Source organism: Hemiscyllium ocellatum, chromosome 42 (assembly GCF_020745735.1).
Source record: "Hemiscyllium ocellatum isolate sHemOce1 chromosome 42, sHemOce1.pat.X.cur, whole genome shotgun sequence".
Lineage (NCBI taxonomy): Eukaryota > Metazoa > Chordata > Chondrichthyes > Orectolobiformes > Hemiscylliidae > Hemiscyllium > Hemiscyllium ocellatum.
The window spans coordinates 18,837,013-18,854,568 of record NC_083442.1 but is presented as its reverse complement, the minus strand read 5'-3'; the positions used below and the strand labels follow the sequence as shown (position 1 = coordinate 18,854,568).

Here is a 17,556-nt window from a genome sequence, read left to right as displayed (position 1 = left end):
AGTGCTTGATGAGGTTTCCCATTGTCGTGCTAAGCATGATCTTGTAACATGGCTATGCCTTCTCACCTTCAGGCCTCTTTTTTACAAAAGGGAAAAAGTGAGGATTGCAGATGCTGGAGATCAGAGCTGAAAATGTGTTGCTCGAAATTCGCAGCAGGTCAGGCAGCATCCAAGGAACAGGAGAATCGACGTGTCGGGCATAAGCCCTTCTTCAGGAATCTTTTAAAATAGAGAGGAAAGTGTGTCCAGCAGGCTAAGATAAAAGTTAGGGAGGAGGGACTTGGGGGAGGGGCGTTGGAGATGCGGTAGGTGGAAGGAGGTCAAGGTGAGGGTGATTGGCGTGTGTGTGTGTGTGTGTGTGTGTGTGTGTGTGTGTCTGTCTGTCTGTCTGTCTGTCTTGCTCAGGACATAAAATCTTTCATAAAGATTTTATGAAAATCTTTTGGGGGGGGGGGTGGAAGAGAGGGGAGAGAGGTCAGGAAGAAGATTGCAGGTCAGGAAGGCGGTTCCTGAAGAAGGGCTTCTGCCTGAAACGTCGATTCTTCTGTTCCTTGGATGCTGCCTGACCTGCGCATTTCCAGCAACACATTTTCAGCTCTTTTTACAAAACCTCAGTTGTCTTGCAGCTGGGAATTAGTTTAGATCAGCATAAATTGGAGAACCAGAGTTTGAGCTGTTGATTTTAAGAGTTCAGTTGCATTTTTTTTTTGAGGCTTTTTTTTTGCACTTAGTGAACCTGTAGGTTAGAATCTTGTAGCTTTATGTTTCAGGCCAAAATCGCTAATTTTATTGATGATTTGCATCGTTTCTGGGAAGAGGAATGGCATGATATTATTTAGTTTCAGGTTTTTCTTGATGTTGCATCTTTGAATTGGCTGGCATGTTTTATGAAAGATTTTATGTCCTGAGCAAGACAGGTACTGGAGGAAGGAATAAGCAGTATGGTTTCATTCATAGTGGAATGACTATATCTCCTGACCAATGAAGACTATAGGCCAGGTCTGATTTTCTGTGGTCCTGGTATGATATCCCAATGGCAAGTTCTTTCCCTGTGGAAAATCTGTTAGTGGTAAAGCGAGAGTCCAAACAGAAGGATGCCTTGTTGAGTCCAATATTTGCAGGTTTAAGTTTTATGATATACCATCAGACCTACTGATGAGGAAAGCCCATTGACCATTTGTTGTTTGGAGCAGATGGAAAACTAGTTATTTGCAAGGTTTGTGAAGGTTTATGGCTTAGGTTTGCTCGCTGACCTATAGGTTTGATATCCAGACGTTTCATTCCCTGGTTAGATAACATCATCAGTGGTGACCTCCAAGTGAAGCAAAGCTGTTGTCTCCTTTCTATTTATATCTTTCTCCTGGATGGGGTTTCTGGGGTTTGTGGTGATGTCATTTCCTGTTTGTTTTCTGAGGGGTTGATAGATGGCATCCAGATCTGTGTGTTTGTTTATGGCGTTGTGGTTGGAGTGCCAGGCCTCCAGGAATTCTCTGGCATGTCTTTGCTGAGCCTGTCCCAGGATAGATGTGTTGTCCCAGTCGAAATGCTGGTTTTTTTCATTCGTGTGGAAGGCTACGAGGGAGAGAGGGTCGTGTATTTTTTGTGGCTAGCTGGTGTTCGTGTATCCTGGTGGCTAACTTTCTTCCTGTTTTGTCCTACGTAGGGTTTGTGGCAGTCCTTGCATGGAATTTTGTAGATGATGTTGGTTTTGTCCATGGGTTGTACTGGGTCTTTTAAGTTTGTTAGTTTTTGTTTGTGTTGGTGGGTTTGTGTGCCACTAGGATCCCGAGGGGTCTTAGTCGTCTGACTGTCATTTCTGAAACTTCTTTTATATATGGTAATGTGGTTAGGATTTCTGGCTGTGTTTGTCTGCTTGTCGTGGTTTGTCCTTGAGGAATCTGCGCACTTTATGTAAAATTCACCAAGAAGGAAGAAACCGACAACAAACTCGCATTCCTGGACGTCACCGTCAAAAGAAAGGACAAGGGAGAACTACAAACCTGTGTATACAGAAAACCGACAAACACTGACCAAATACTTAACTACACCAGCAACCATCCCAACACCCACCAACAAAGCTGTATCACAACACTATTCCAACGAGCCACCACACATTGCAGCACAGACGAACTTCGGAAAACAGAGGCGAACCACCTATACAATGTATTCAAGAAGAACAGATACTCAAAAAATACAGTGCACAGATTCCTCAGGAACAAACCACGACAAGCAGACCAAACACAGCCAGAAACCCTAACCACCTTACCATACATCAAAGAAGTTTCAGAAATGACAGCCAGACTACTAAGACCCCTCAGAATCCTAGTAGCGCACAAACCCACCAACACACTCTCAAACAAAAACTAACAAACTTAAAAAAACCCAGTACAACCCATGGACAAAACCAAAGTCATTTACAAAGTTCTATGCAAGGACTGCCACAAACACTACGTAGGACAAACAGGAAAAAGTTAGCCACCAGGATACACGAACACCAGCTAGCCACAAAAATACACGACCCTCTCTCCCTCGTAGCCCTCCACACGAATGAAAAAAACCAGCATTTCGACTGGGACAACACATCTATCCTGGGACAGGCTCAGCAAAGACATGCCAGAGAATTCCTAGAGGCCTGGCACTCCAACCACAACACCATAAACAAACACACAGATCTAGATGCCATCTATCAACCCCTCAGAAAACAAACAGGAAATGACATCACCACAAACCCCAGAAACCCCATCCAGGAGAAAGATATAAATAGAAAGCAGCAGACCACAGCTTTGCTTCACTTGGAAGTTGCCACTGATGATGTTACCTAGCCAGGTACTGAAATGTCTGGATATCAAACCTCCAGCTCAGCGAGCAAACCTACAGCCTAAACTTAGTACTCGATAGTTGATTGTCGTCAATGCCATTTATTGAAGACTTGCTGTCACAGGAAATGCAAGTCCATTTTTTTTTGACTGTATTTGGCATTGTTCCCATGGGAGAAATGTTAATGTTCATTGTAACTCCCCTGAAGAGAGAGCTGTTTCTATTTTGAAGAACTGGAAGTATTTTTGTTTCATATATTCTACAAAAACTGAGTTAACAAAGTATGTTCAAATGATAGAACTAAAAATCAATAAAAAGGTCTTCCCAACTTTGCAGTTAATATTTTATGACACTTGCCAAAATTTGTTGATTTCATACCCGAAGCTGCTTTTCCTTTAGAGTGGTGTGCAGGCTTATCACCTCACAATATTGACATTCAGGTGGCTTTTCTTTTGCCCCTCCTGGAAACCCTGTATACCCTAGTAGAGTTGGAAGATGAACCTTATAAATTGTGATAATAGTTTTACTTTTCTGTCGGGAAATCAAGATTGATAACTTGCTGGTGTGGATCTTTGCAAGCAAATTGTTGGTTCAATGCACCCTGGGCGAGGTATGGATTTGACAGATGTGAAGCCATTTTCAGTGCTGGCCCAACGTATGAGCAATTCACTAACTGCCACTACCCCGTCTTTAGCCTGTATCCTTGTAAATCTTTGCAGATAATGATCCAATTCCTTTTAGAATCCCTGGATTGAATCTGCCTCCAATACACCGATCTGAACCACTTGGTGTATAAAAAAAAGTTTTAACTCCGATTGGCATTGATTCTTTTGCCAAGTGCCCGTGGTGTTATATCCTTCGAACCATGGCGACCGTTTCTCCCTATCCATTCTATCTAGATCCCTTACGATTTTGAACATCTTTATCCAATCTCCACTTCAGCTTCTCTTTTCCGAGCACAACAGTCTCACGCTTCTCCAGTCAATCTACATGACTGAAGTTCCTCATCTTGATCATTCTGATTTTATTTTTCCCTGCATCCTTAAAGTACAGTACCCAGAATTGGATGCAATACTCTACATAAGGCTATATTGGTTTAAAATAACTTTGCTTATGTACCATGTCCCTAGTAGTAAACTGTAGGTTACCATGTGATTGATTCAACGTGCTCTCAACCCGTCCAGTGACTTTGAGCAGTCTTTGCATGTATACCCTCATGTGGCCCTCCTGTTAATATTTAAGATTGGCTGTCCTATTATTCTAAGCCCTCAGAGTCATAAACTGATTCCTAAAGCAAGACAAATTTAAGGCGCTCATACAGTCAAGCATCATCCCAAGGGATTAATTAGCAGCTGTGGGCATTTAAAAAAAACTAATTTTCCCAGTTCACAAGGGGAATTTATGCACAAGAAGAAAGTTTTGTAAATTATCATGTTCACAGCAATGTGAAGGTTTGAACTAATTGAATATCTCTTTCAAAGAGCCAGCATGGTATGTTTGTTTCATTTGATCAGATAAGTGTGTGACATCAATAATTTTTTGTTCACAGGCAGACAGAAATGGACCACGTTTCAAAACTAGTTATGACAGCACTGAGCAAAAGCTCACTGTAAGTAATTTATAATATGTTCAAAATATATTGGTGCTGTAACTTTTTATTAATCTTCTGTCAATTATGCTCTAGCTAGGTTTACTTGTTTTGAGGTTTACTTGTGTAAATCATTGTTGCTTCTAGCCGCCACGCTCTTCTGCGTTCCCTGCATTAATAAGCTCTTTGCAGATTGTTCTGTAGTTTTTCATTTGTGATGTTCCCCTAGGTGCTCTGCACCTGTGATTTGGAGTGTTAACTGACCATATTAATCCTCTGATTTTGGGAGTGAAATTATTCATTGTGGTCAGAGCTCATGCTGGATAATTCTAATTTGTTTTAACCTTCATTCTGAATTGAAATCTGGTTACTTTTGTCATCTGCAATCCTTCATAAGTTGCAGTTTTCCCAAAACACTGCTCAATAGAATTTGTCAGCACAGATTCTGTTCTCTCATTACTCCTGTCATTGGAGAGTCAATATCAGTCACCAATGTCATGCATTAAATTCAGAATTGTTTCTTCTTTTCCTGCACCCTTGATTATCATCTTCCTCAACACCTCTTTCCTCTGATCTTGGCGTCTCTCCTCCCATTTTCTTGCTGAAATTCTCAACTGCCTTTGGGATACTCTTTAAAATTCCCTCCTTCTGTCTAGCTCTTAAAAACTCTTGGAAAGCCTGGTCATCTTTAAGTCACCTTTCCCTTTATGGCTCTTTACCTAATTTCTCCCAACCATTTATGGAGCATCTTGGGAAATTTCTGTCCATTGAGATTTCCCGTGTAAGCAATATTTGGAACATGGGAATTGTTCGGCCTAGAGGACCAGAAGGAACATTCTATGATATTACTTTTCCATCGTTGACATTTTGTTCGTGGTTTTTTTCAGAAATTTCATTTACATCATCTAACCCTTGAATAAATAAACATTGAGTTTATGCCAGTTTCAAGTCATTTATTTCCTATTTCATCACTTGAATTTTTTCAAAAATTAAAGTTTGTTATCTTTGCTGTGGTATCTTAAAATGGTTTGTTGTAGAATACAAATTTATCATTCCCAGAATTTGTGCATCTCTAAAGTTTGGATAAAACTGGAAATAAATTTCTGTTCAATTCCTGGATACTAAGTGAGCTGGTCATGATAGGTGTATATTGCTATAGAATCCCAAAAATAGATTACATTTAAATTCTCTTTCTACTCAATTCATACCTCTTTTTCAAGATGCTCATGATATAGCCAGTGCTGCCCACAGTCCTTTAGCTATGATCTTACTGAAGTTTATATTGCTTCAAACTTCCCCTCTGCATTTTTGAACTCTGCGTGCCATAAACCCAACTGGCTATCATTTTATTTAATGGTTTTATCCACTGGGTAATATTTCTTTTGAGTCTGAGCAGCCAGATTCCTCTACTTCTGTACATAACTCTGCCTCCTTGCTCAAATGAGAATTTTTGTTACTTCCTATTATCCAATATGCTAACTATAAATTCCATGTGCTGTCTTTTTTACCCATCCTATCATTTTATTCCTTCCACCGGAATTCTTAATTCTGGCTTCTATGTTAGTATCATCTATAATGTCGGCCCTATTCTCTATGATTCTGTTCCCACATATTTATGCACACAATGAACAGAAGTGATCTAGAATAGAAACTTGTTGTATATTTCAACCATTCCTGAGAAAATGGTCTGAACTGCAATTTCCCTTTTCTTATCAGAAGGGGTTTTCATTCTCTTTGTGACCATTCCCCCAGTTCCCTGCTCCTCACTTTGGTTGAATACTATTTGTATTTATTTAAAGCAAGTAGATTTAATCTGTGAAGAATTTTGGCTGGTACTGCATTTTAAAAAAATTTTGATTCCTCTGACTCTGGGTCAGCATGGTGACTCAGCAGTCAGTACTGCTGCCTTACAAGCACCAGGGACCTGGATTTGATTCCAGCCTTGGGCGACTGTGCATGGAGTTTGCAAGTTCTCCCCGTGCCTGCATGGGTTTCCTCTGGGTGCTCTGGTTTCCTTCCGCAATCCAAAGATTAGGTGTGTTGGCCATGCTAAATTGCCCATAGTGTCCATGGATGTGGAGGTTTGGTGGATTAGCCATGGGAGATGTGCAGATTGACAGGTCTAGAGGTTTGGGTCTGGGTGTGATGTTCTTTGGAGCGTCAGCATGGACTTGATTGGCCGAATGGCCTGCTTCATACAGTAGGAAATCTCTGACTCTCTTGTTTTTTTTCTTTGGGAGCTTCTTGATGAATTTGTTTGGAATAATTGCAGAACATTTTCCATTGTTTTCGTTATTGGAGAATTGTATTAAAACCCTAAAAGATATATTTGACCTATTTAACTTGATTGTAGACTTGTAGATTTTAGCATACAAATACACATAGGAACCAAACGTATTTTTCTTAACTGACTGTATGACATCCTGTCACACTTGTATCTTGCAATCATTTACTGGATGTCCTTGTTTTGACATCAGGTGGCCTTTTCTTTTCTTGACCAATTCTACAGCCATACATTCTGCCATATATTCTCCATGTAACATAAAATTGGACTATTTTCTAATTACCATTTAAGCTTGCTTTTAAACGTTGCTGCTTCGGTGCTGCCTTTTTAGTTTTTCATTATTTTTGTACTGCGGTAAAATTATCCATTAAATGGAATAATGAAACTTGTTGTTTTGGCATCAGGTGGCCTTTTCTTCTCTTGACCTGATCCTTCATTCGCAAGCCTTACTTTCAACCATGAACTTTGTATCAGCTGTATTCCCATCACACATTCCCGATCATGAGCGTGAAAGAAAACCAAGCACAGACCATGAAAAGGAGACTGTGACAAAAGCAGGTAGGTTAGAAAAAAAGGGAAGCTGAATAGTGCATCGAATTAAGAGTTTATGTATGTTTTTAATGAGCATTTAGTTTGTTTTCTGCATTGTTTTCTGTTGCTTCATATGTGCAGAAATACTGCATAAATTGTTTAGAGAAAGATTTGAGTAGTTTACTTTATGTAGTGAACAAGAAATTAGCCTTTTTGCTGCAAGCGGTGGAAATCCACAGTGGATTATAAATAAAATTGTTGAACTCAATTTTGTTGCTATTTGATCTCTTCCTGTATTAGGAATTTTGTTTGAGGTACAGATTAAATTATGTTTAGATGAATCATGTGGCACCATCACCTGCTATGAGATGTGATTCATCTTTGAAACATACTTTGCGCATCTTGGTTTGTATCATGCATACTGCTGATGATTGTGGAACGATTATCTCTTTCAGTATCTGATGGGGCAGACGGTTATAGATGGAAATGTGAGGCAGCTTCAGCTAATATTTGTTGTATATTTAGGCAACAGTTAAAAGGCAAAGATTCTATTTGTTTTCCCATCTTTGGCCATGTAATAGTGCACGTTATCTGCAAGTGAATGACAGATCTCAATATGGTTGGTGTGTTTCCAAATAATGTGTGCAGGTTATTTCTCCTTTTGGCAGAGAAGCGTTGATTATCTGCTTGCTGCTTTTTCATGATGTCTTGAACAGTGTGGTTGGGGGGAGCTCAAGTTTTGTCACTTTGCTTCTATGTTGCCCACCACCTACCTATCCTACCTCACTGCCATAACTTCTCATTTTACTCATAACAAGAAAATAGCATATCTTGTTTGCCTTTTTATATGTTTATTTTAAATTTGAATCCTTATTTTAAGGCACTCAAGCCTCAAGGTTTGGTCACCTCTCTGCCAGATCTTGTCTGATGTATCTCTGAAGCACCTTGAAATGATTTGCGACATTGAAGGCATTATGGCAGTCAGGTTTTTTAGAATGTGATTACTGTTGATAGATTTACCATTCAAACAGGAATAAACAGTGCAAGCAAGTTTATCTCTTAAGATGTGTAACAATTGTTTTTGGTTGTTCTTTTCACATTACTGACAAAGCGAATGCTTTTTCATTTAGTCTCCCTCGACACAGTAGTCGATGTTTTTGACCTAAAGTTTTCTGTTGAACTTGGTGCATTGAACATATTTGTTTGTGATGAAGAGTTCGACATTGCTGACATCAAAATACAAGGTAAATGAAACCAGGTTGAGCTCTGGATTTAAAAGCAATGTCTCTTATTTTCTGAGATGTGTGATAGCACGACTGTTATTTACGTGCCAGTTATTTTGGCATCAATGTGGATTTCCCCTCCCCCCACCTTTATCCCAGTTCCAACCTTCCAACTCAGCACTGCCCTCATGACCTGTCCTACTTGTCCATCTTCCATCCCATCTATCCACTCCACCCTCCTCTCCAATCTATCATCATTACCCCCACTTCCATCTGCATATCACACTCTCAGCTACCTTCCTCCTCACCACAGCCCCACCCCGTCCCATTTATCTCACCACCCCCTTGGCTCACAGCCTCATTCCTGATGATGGGCTGAAGGGCTTTTGCCTGAATCGTCTATTCTCCTGCTCCTCGGATGCTGCCTGACATGCTGTGCTCCAGCATCTGCAGTCCTCACTTTCGCCTTATTTAGGCATCTGTAAAGCAATACATAACCTAATTGCTATGTATCTAAGTTGAGGATATCTTGGTGAGGGATTGGCTTTGGTTATCTGCATGTTCAAATTCCATCGAAATCGACAGGTGGATGACAAATTCTTCTCCATTCATCCTCTTGTCTCTTCTCAAAACCAATCTGTGCACTTATAATCAGTTTAAAGTCTGGTTGAAGATTTGTAGCTCGGGTGTCCGTTGTTGTGGTTCTGTTCGCCGAGCAAAAACTTCCAGCTCGGCGAACAGAACCACAACAACTTATAATCAGATGGAATAACCTATTCACCGTGTCTATACAAAACAAACAATAGAGATGTGTTTGACATGTTGCTGCTATTAGTGGGCTCCCATCATGACTGTAGCCATTGACGATCAATCTCCATTTTCTTGAGCCAGCAAGTGGTAATAAATATATCTCAATTTCACTGTGTTTCTCAAACAATAGATGAAGCTTATATTAAGTTTGTTAATGTAACCGGGTTAATTTTAAACTGTAAAATACACTTCAAATGAATGGTGTACAAATTATTGGTGATTTTGTCTTCTGTATTGTTTTTAGGCTTTAGTTTATGGGCTGTAGACCAATATTACTTGCTGATTCCTGATGAAGGGCTTATGCCCGAAACGTCGAATTTCCTATTCCTTGGATGCTGCCTAACCTGCTGTGCTTTAACCAGCAACACATTTTCAACAATATTACTTACAGCCTTTTTAGCTTTTACCTGGATTTAAAAACAACAACTGCTCACATTACTCCACATGCTCTTGCTAATGCCAACATTAACGCTAAGATAGTAATATGGGAGTTATGGTAGTCCTAGGACCTCATTTGATGGAGAAATGGCTTATTAATGCGATACCATGTTTTGTGGCTTGATATCAAATCTATGATTATATGATGATCTTCCAACCAAACTTTCTAGGTATGGATGCATCCGTAGCTGTACTGTCAAAGCAGATAGATCTTTTTGCTCGACTCAAAGATGTAGTTGTTACAGATGTTGGTTCAAAGACTCTACATAAAAAGGTAAGCTGTTCAATGTGAGTCAATTATTTTGAGCGGCACTTCGTGCTTTGTGGTGTTATTCCATGTTGGTTCAAATACACAAACTGAATAACAGCCTTGTTTTAATCGCTAAAATAGTAATTTACTTCAAATTGCCAGCATGATTTGTCATGTAGACTAACTTAATGAACACTCCAAGGCCACTGAGGTGACTCAATTGAAGCCTCTTTGAGCTGAGCAGTCCAGCGGATCCCAGGTTGCTTTGAGAAGGTGATAAATTGCTATTGTACTGCCATCTTATACTTGACAACCACCTGATGAAGAAGCAGCGCTCCGAAAGCTAGTGCTTCCAAATAAACCTGTTGGACTAAATGTGGTGTTGTGATTTTTAACTTTTAAACAAGATATGTAGTGTTAGAATTGTAGAATCCCTCTAGTATGGAAGCAAGCCATTACTTGAAGGAGACGTTTAAGAGTCTGTCACCATGCTGTTGGTGTAAAATTTCATACATATACATACAAGGCTGGGTAAGGAGGGCAAGCTGCTTTTCATCATAACCCAATTGGCTCACTAATATGATAGCAATCCAGTGACTTAATTTTAATTTTTGCTTGTTGCAGCTTTAAAGTTACGGATTTTTTCCAACCATGTTCTAATTTTCAAGCAGTCTTAGTGTGACTTAAATTTTTAAATGTTGGATTATTAATATTGGCTTGGCCTAATTATGTTATGGTCGTCTAAGTCTTCTCAAACCTGTACTTCATAATTCAGCATTTTCCTCACTGTTGATGTCAAGGCTAACTTAGTTTCTGTTCTTGCTCCTTTTCCTTACCTGAATAACTGGGTTGCATCTGCTAGCATCCATTCCATGGACACTGACCTAGAATCCCAAGAATTTTAGAATGTTGAAGCCAATACATACACTACTTCTGCAGCCATCTCTTTTAAAATCTTTCAAATCTATGGAATTTGGAGCTTCTCAAGTCCCAATAACTTCTCAAGTACCAGTAACTTCTCAAATACCAGCTATTTACTTGTTGTAATATCTCATTTTCTTATTTTCACTAAACCTTTGTTTACCATTATTTCTAAGATGTTTTGCAGTTTTTTGTTGTGAAATTGTGTTCGTTTTAATTTATCTTCCATTTATTTATTTCCAATTTTAATTTTCTACCTCTTTGTAAGTGGTTCTTATTGCTAATCTCTCCTTTCTTACGTGCCTGCAGAAGATTTTGTAATCTCTTTTTTGCATCTTCTATTCGCAGTTGATTTCTCTTTATCTTGATTATTTCTTAGAGAACACTAAAATCCTTCTCATCTTGATGCTTTTTACTCTTTTGATAACATCATTACCTTTTTATTTACTCAGTCATAACTTGCTAGCCATGATTATTCCACTTTTTTCCCTTGGCTTTCAAAAATCCTTCAAAGAAATGTGTATTACTTAAACATTTGGAAATAAATCTTCAATGCTTATCATTGTCTATCTATTTTTATAACTTTTCATTTGGTTTTCCAATTTTCACTTCATCACCTCATACCTGCATAGATTACTTTGTTGAGAGTTAAGCCCCTTGATTTAAACTTTGATTTTAATCACAATTCTCTAGAAACTCATTTACTTCACTCAAATTATTGAATCCTTCCTCGTTGCACAATTGTAGATTTGAATTAATCTGTTAACTTTGTAAAGGCTATTTGTTTCTTTTTATTTTTCTGTCTTTGTGATTATGAATTGAAAAGGGAAAATGAATGTTTAATGGATAGTTGAAGGATGACTGCGCTTCTAAAATGCAAATTGTCTGGCACCCATTATAAGTGGTGTTTACAAAGCTGCTTGCCCTGGTAGTGGGTGTTAGTCAAGCTACAGACTAACTGGAGCCGGGGACATGTATACAAATGGAAATTCAGTCGTTGGCAGGTAGCTGATTGGTCTGTGGAATGGTAATCAGGTATCGATGGCAGGCCTTCTGCCTGCCATCCATTATGTGATTGGGTCCCATGTAGTGAACAGCTTCTGGGTGAAACCATTTCATTTCCAAAAGGGAAGGACCTGTCCCTTTTGTATGCATTAAAAATATTCTTAAACCTGAAGAAGCCAGATTATTTTTACCTCGTCAGTTGCTGTAAGCTGTAGCATTTTAACCAGTGAATCAGATACTTCACACCTCCTGAGGACAAGTGTTGGAGAAGGAAGATCAAGGAGCAACATCCTAACAAACCAAAAGAATCATCTCTGTGAATTCTGGGAATAGCAACCATTAAACTAAGTTAGCAGTCTTTTTCCCCCTCCCACAGCATCCATGTATTGTCCATATTGAGGGGCTGTTTACAAGGGGGTTAAAGTTTTAATGAGTAAAGTTAGATGCCATCAGTTTGTAATTGTTTGCCTGTAGGTGGAGTCTATTTATTTTCTCTCAAACTGGGCTTTAAAAATGCAAATAATTTGGGAAATTGAGTATTTTTATAAAATCTTAAACTCTTGCAACATCTCCAGGAGTAGCAGGGCTTGATTTCCAGTGATTTCACACCAATGGAAAAAGTGACCTAACTCTATTTGTATATTTTTAGATTGTTTCAATCATTGGTGATGAAGTTTTCAGCTTCAAGATGAGTTTGTGTTCCAGTGCTACAGAGGGAAAGGACTACTTTGATATGTCAAAAGTGGATGGAGAGGTGACATTGCAGATGGGTTGCATTCAGTTGGTCTACTTACACAAATTCTTCATGTCATTGTTGGTAAGTGTATTGCTTGCCAATTCGACATAACAAATTTATGTTGAACTCCTAATTCAACTATTCCAACATCATCTTGACTAAAGTGCTCAACTTGACGTTACCCAAATGCTGCCTGTATCTGTGTCAAGTCCAAGTCATAGATCACCTCTGTTCTTCCTGCCTACTGAGGGGTCCAGCTGCACCATTGACTTGATTTTCATGTTTTAATGCTCCTGATTTTGATGCTTTCATGTGATTGCTCCTTCTTGCCCTTTCTTTACCTGTACATTCTGTTTCTTCCCCTGATTTCACCTTTTGTGCATCCCTTAGATCTTTGATCCCACCAGCAGTGACTACAGCTGTCTAGACCCTACACTCTGAAACTCATGGATTAGACCTCTTGTACCTTCTTAACTCCTCTAATACTTTTCTTGAAATATATTCACCTGAAGAAGTGTTTAGTCACCTGCCCTAATGGTACCTCCATTGGCTCAGATTAATTTTTGGTGTGATTTTGTTGTAAATGCAGATGTTTTACCAGTTCAAGGTGGTTTAAATTATCGTCTTAGAGAGATTGGGAAAAAAAATTTTAATGTCACTCAGCAGTTAATTTTTAAAAGGATACTTTGCCATGTATATAGTCCTGGATGTTCCTGCTGCAAAAGCGTTGGTTAGGTAATTGTACGTTGAGAGATTTCGGGCATCTGTTATAGGTATAACATGACAGCTGCACAGACATGTGTCTAGAAGCATGCAATTGTTGATAATTGTACTGCTTGTGAATTCTGCACATTAAACTTTTATCTCCGAATTCAACTATTCGGATGTTTCCTTGACCAACCTCCCATCTTACAGGTGAATTTGGTGGACGAGTGTCTAATTATGGTGAGAGATGAGGCATAAGCAATATTTCCAATAGGCTGCAAGGCCAAGAAGAGAATTAAATGGAGCATTTCAAAATTACTAACTTAAAAATGTTTTAATAAAGTAGAATTTTAGTGAGAAAATCAATAACGAAAATTTACCCATTAAACTTTACACAAGAGTGGAGCAGTGGGGGGTGAAGAGTTAAGAGTAGTTTCTTTACACAAAAAAATTGAGTATAGTGTAGTTTGAAAAATGCATTTGAGAAGCAATCCTCAGATCTTGGAATATCATAGCTGATGAGAGAGCAGTACAATACAGGAACTTGCCCTTCGGCCCATTATCTGTGCCAACCATGATTCTCAACTAAGCCCATCTGCCTGCATGTGGTCTGTATTCCTCTATTCCCTATCTGCTCATGTGTCTAACTGCCTCTTCGACCTTGCATTTGCTTCTACTATCTCCCTTGACAGTGCGTTCCAGGCACCTACTACCCTCTGTGTTTCTGAAAACAAAACCTTGCCTTGGCACATCTCCTTTAAACTTTCCCTTTCTCACCTTTAAACCTATGCCACTAGTATTTGAGATTTCCACCCTGGGAAAGAGACTCCCACTCTCCACCCTATCCATGCATCTCATAATTTTATATACTTCTGTCAGATTGCCCTACAGCCTCTGATGCTCCAGCAAAAACAATCCAAGTTGCAACCTCTCCCTGCAATTAATGCACTCCAATCAAGGGAATATCCTGGTAAACCTCTTCTGTACCCTCTCCAAAACTTCCATGTCCTCCTTATAGTACGACAACCAGAACAGTGCACAATACTCCAAATGCAACCTAATCAAAGTCTCGCCTTGTTGCAGTGAGACTTGCCAGCGTTTATACTCCACACCCCAGCTTTGGTGTGGCACAGGGCGACACAGTGGCTCAGTGGTTAGCACTGCTGCCTCGCTGCAGTAGGGACGACTGTTTGTGTGGAGTTTGCACCTTCTCCCTGTGTCTGCGTGGGTTTCCTCTGGGTGCTCCGGTTTCCTCCCACAGTCACAAAGATGTGCAGGTCAGGTGAGTTGGCCATGGGAAATTGCCCATAGTGATAGGTGCATTAGTAGGGAGTAGCTGAATGGGTTTGGGTGGGTTACTCTTCGGAGGGTCGGCGTGGACTTGTTGGGCCAAAGGGCCTGTTTCTGCACTGTAGGGAATCTTAAAAAAAATCTAAAGGCCAGCATGTGTATGTTTTCCTTAACACATTTTACACTTGTGTGGCTATTTTGACGTAGCTGTGGGCTTGGACCCTAGATTCCTCTGTATATCAGTGCTCCTTAAGGTCTGGCGACCTGCTGTATACTTTCCTCTTACATTTGACCTCCCAAAATGCATCACTTCACACTTGTCAGGGGTAAACTCCATCTCATTTCTCTGCCCAACTTCCCACCTGATCTCTATCCTGTTGATATCAGTTGATATCCTTCCTCAGTCATGACAACTTCACCAATTTACATGCCATCTGCAAACTTACTAATCAGATCACTGCCTTTTTTATCCTCTATAATATATACAGGGGAACCTCGATTATCTGAAAGTGAGGGGCGAGCACTATTTCGTTCGGATAATCAATTATTCGGTTAATGGATTAAATGCCTTTCCTGAACGGCGAGCAGACTTTAAAAAGGTCCAGGCCCCAGAGGAGACAGCAGCAGCAGCAGCAGCAGCAGCAGCACAGCGTGCGAGGCCGTGATCCCAACCTCCCCCGCCCCCATCCTGTCCAACACCTGTCTCTCTCTCTCCCCCCCCCCCCTCCCCCGTCCCTGATCCCGTCCAACACCAGCCCTGCCCCACAACTCTTTACTGCAACCTTTTGACAGGTTCCACTTTTGCCCTGTACAGGACAATGTTGGAGAGATTAGCTGGGAAAGGTGGGGGACTGGTTTAGGGTACATGCCTCTGTAGAACTCCAGGGAAAGTGTGGGGAAGGAGAGAGGGCGGGACGTCAGTCATTTGGAGACAGTGCCTGTTTAATCACTGTAAACAAAAGATGCAATCTCTATTGGAAACATGTCTTTAATGTATTGTTTCTATCGGGCCCTCAATATTTCCTTCGGATAATCCGATTTTCAGGTAACTGGTATTTTGATAATAGAGGTTCCTCAGTGTGTATATATTATAAACAACAGAGGTGCCAGCCTGGATCCTTGTGGAACACCACTGGTCACAGACCTCCAATCATAAAAGCATCCCTCCACAGCTACTCTGTCTTCTATGGCCAAGTTAATTTTCCATCTAACTTGCCAATCATCATGGATTCCATACAATTTGATCTTCTGGTTCAGCCTACCATGAGGCACATTGTCAATTGCATTGGAAATGTCTATGGAAATAATACTTCTGCTGCCTTGCCCTCATCAATAATCTTTGTCAGTTTCTCAAAGAACGTAAGTTTGTGAGACAAGTCTTCCCCTGCGTAAAACAATGCTGACTGTCCCTAATAAGTTTATTCTTCCCGATGTCAAGAAGGGAGGGCAGTAAGTAGAAGAAGTGTACTACAAACCAAAGTTTAATCCCTGGGATTTATCTCACATGGAAAACACGGCTGAATTAAGACAAATTGCCCTGTTTCCTCTGTGTATGATTTTACTGTAATTTATCTTTGAAAATCAAGCTGACAGTAGTTTGCACTTGTTTGACTGAAAGTCTCAGCAGCAGTCAGTGCCATATTGTGAAACGCTGAAGATTTGATTTGAACAGGCATTTTTGAGAAGACTTCATATTGTATCCCCCACCAATTGTTTAGATTTTCATCTTTTATAAGGAGAATTCTTTTGTGGGTTTTATGTAAAAGAAATGTTAATACTGTTTGTCTTATGTTCAATAGAACTTCTTTGACAACTTCCAAGCAGCAAAGGAAGCATTAAGTGCAGCAACAGCCCAGGCTGCAGAAAAAGCAGCTTCCAGCGTCAAGGATTTCGCCCAGAAGAGTTTCCGACTGGCAATGGACATCAACTTGAAAGCTCCGGTTATTATCGTCCCCGAGTCCTCCATCTCCATGAATGCTATTGTGGCAGATTTGGGTTTGATTACTGTGCAGAATAAATTTTCTCTGATCTCTGCTGAAGAGTGCACTCTGCCACCGGTGGTGGACATCATGGAGGTTCACTTGACACAACTGAAACTCTCACGGTATGATAAAAGCAGAGGAACTAATTCAGTAGATTGTTGTCCAACCTGTCTAAAAAGTGATTTTGATTACAACTTTACTTCGATGGTTGTTTGAGAAGAGGGGAGCAGTTATTTCCATTTTTGTTTGTGAGACATTTTTGGTTGTTTCATGATCTTTTGATCTCTGATAGTGTGATAAAGATTAATTCATTGTTAATAATTCTGGATGGTGCATTTGGCACAATGACTGAGATGATTAACCTATTTGGCACTCTGCAGGTGAAGTTAGGGCAGAAGATTATTTTCAGTTAACTTTTGCCTTCCTAAAAGTTTGAATGATTGGCGGTTTGTTCATAGAATTGCAAACGTCCCCTCTTGTTGTAGTCAAAGTGCAACCGGTTGATTAGAGTTAAGAGTGATTGGCAGTGGAGAGAGCACTTCATCTTTGGTGACTTTTAAAATTCAATCACAGAATGTGGGCATCACTGGTTAGGCCAGCTTTCATTTCCTGTTCTTGCCCAGAGGACAATTGAGACTCAACCGCATTATTGTTGATCTGGAGTCACACATGTAGGCCAGGTCAGGTAAGGATTGCAGTTAGGAACTTATCCTGACAGTTGACAATGGTTTCATGGTCAACATTAGACTTAATTCCATATTTTTACAAGCTATATGAGTGGAACTCAAATAAGAAGGGGATGAACATCTTGATGGGATTATACTATAAGTTCCCCAGTAGAGAGTGGGAAACTGAAGAGTAAACATTTAGAGAGATCTGATATATGCACCTGGCATGGAGAATGATCTTCACGTTCTGAAATTGTTAAATTCATTGTTGAGTCCTCCGTGTTGTGAGGTGCCTCAGTGCAAGTTGA

General features: G+C 40.0%; 1 protein-coding gene across 1 annotated transcript in view; it reads left to right on the top strand.

Annotated features, from left to right (window-relative positions):
• Window positions 1–17,556, top strand: part of vps13c (vacuolar protein sorting 13 homolog C) — a 286,385-nt gene that overhangs the window by 161,666 nt on the left and 107,163 nt on the right. The window contains exons 39-44 of the mRNA XM_060853895.1: window positions 4,367–4,426; window positions 7,094–7,247; window positions 8,351–8,464; window positions 9,862–9,965; window positions 12,517–12,684; window positions 16,398–16,702. Coding sequence (XP_060709878.1) covers window positions 4,367–4,426; window positions 7,094–7,247; window positions 8,351–8,464; window positions 9,862–9,965; window positions 12,517–12,684; window positions 16,398–16,702 — 905 coding nt within the window. The remainder of the gene's footprint in view (window positions 1–4,366; window positions 4,427–7,093; window positions 7,248–8,350; window positions 8,465–9,861; window positions 9,966–12,516; window positions 12,685–16,397; window positions 16,703–17,556) is intronic.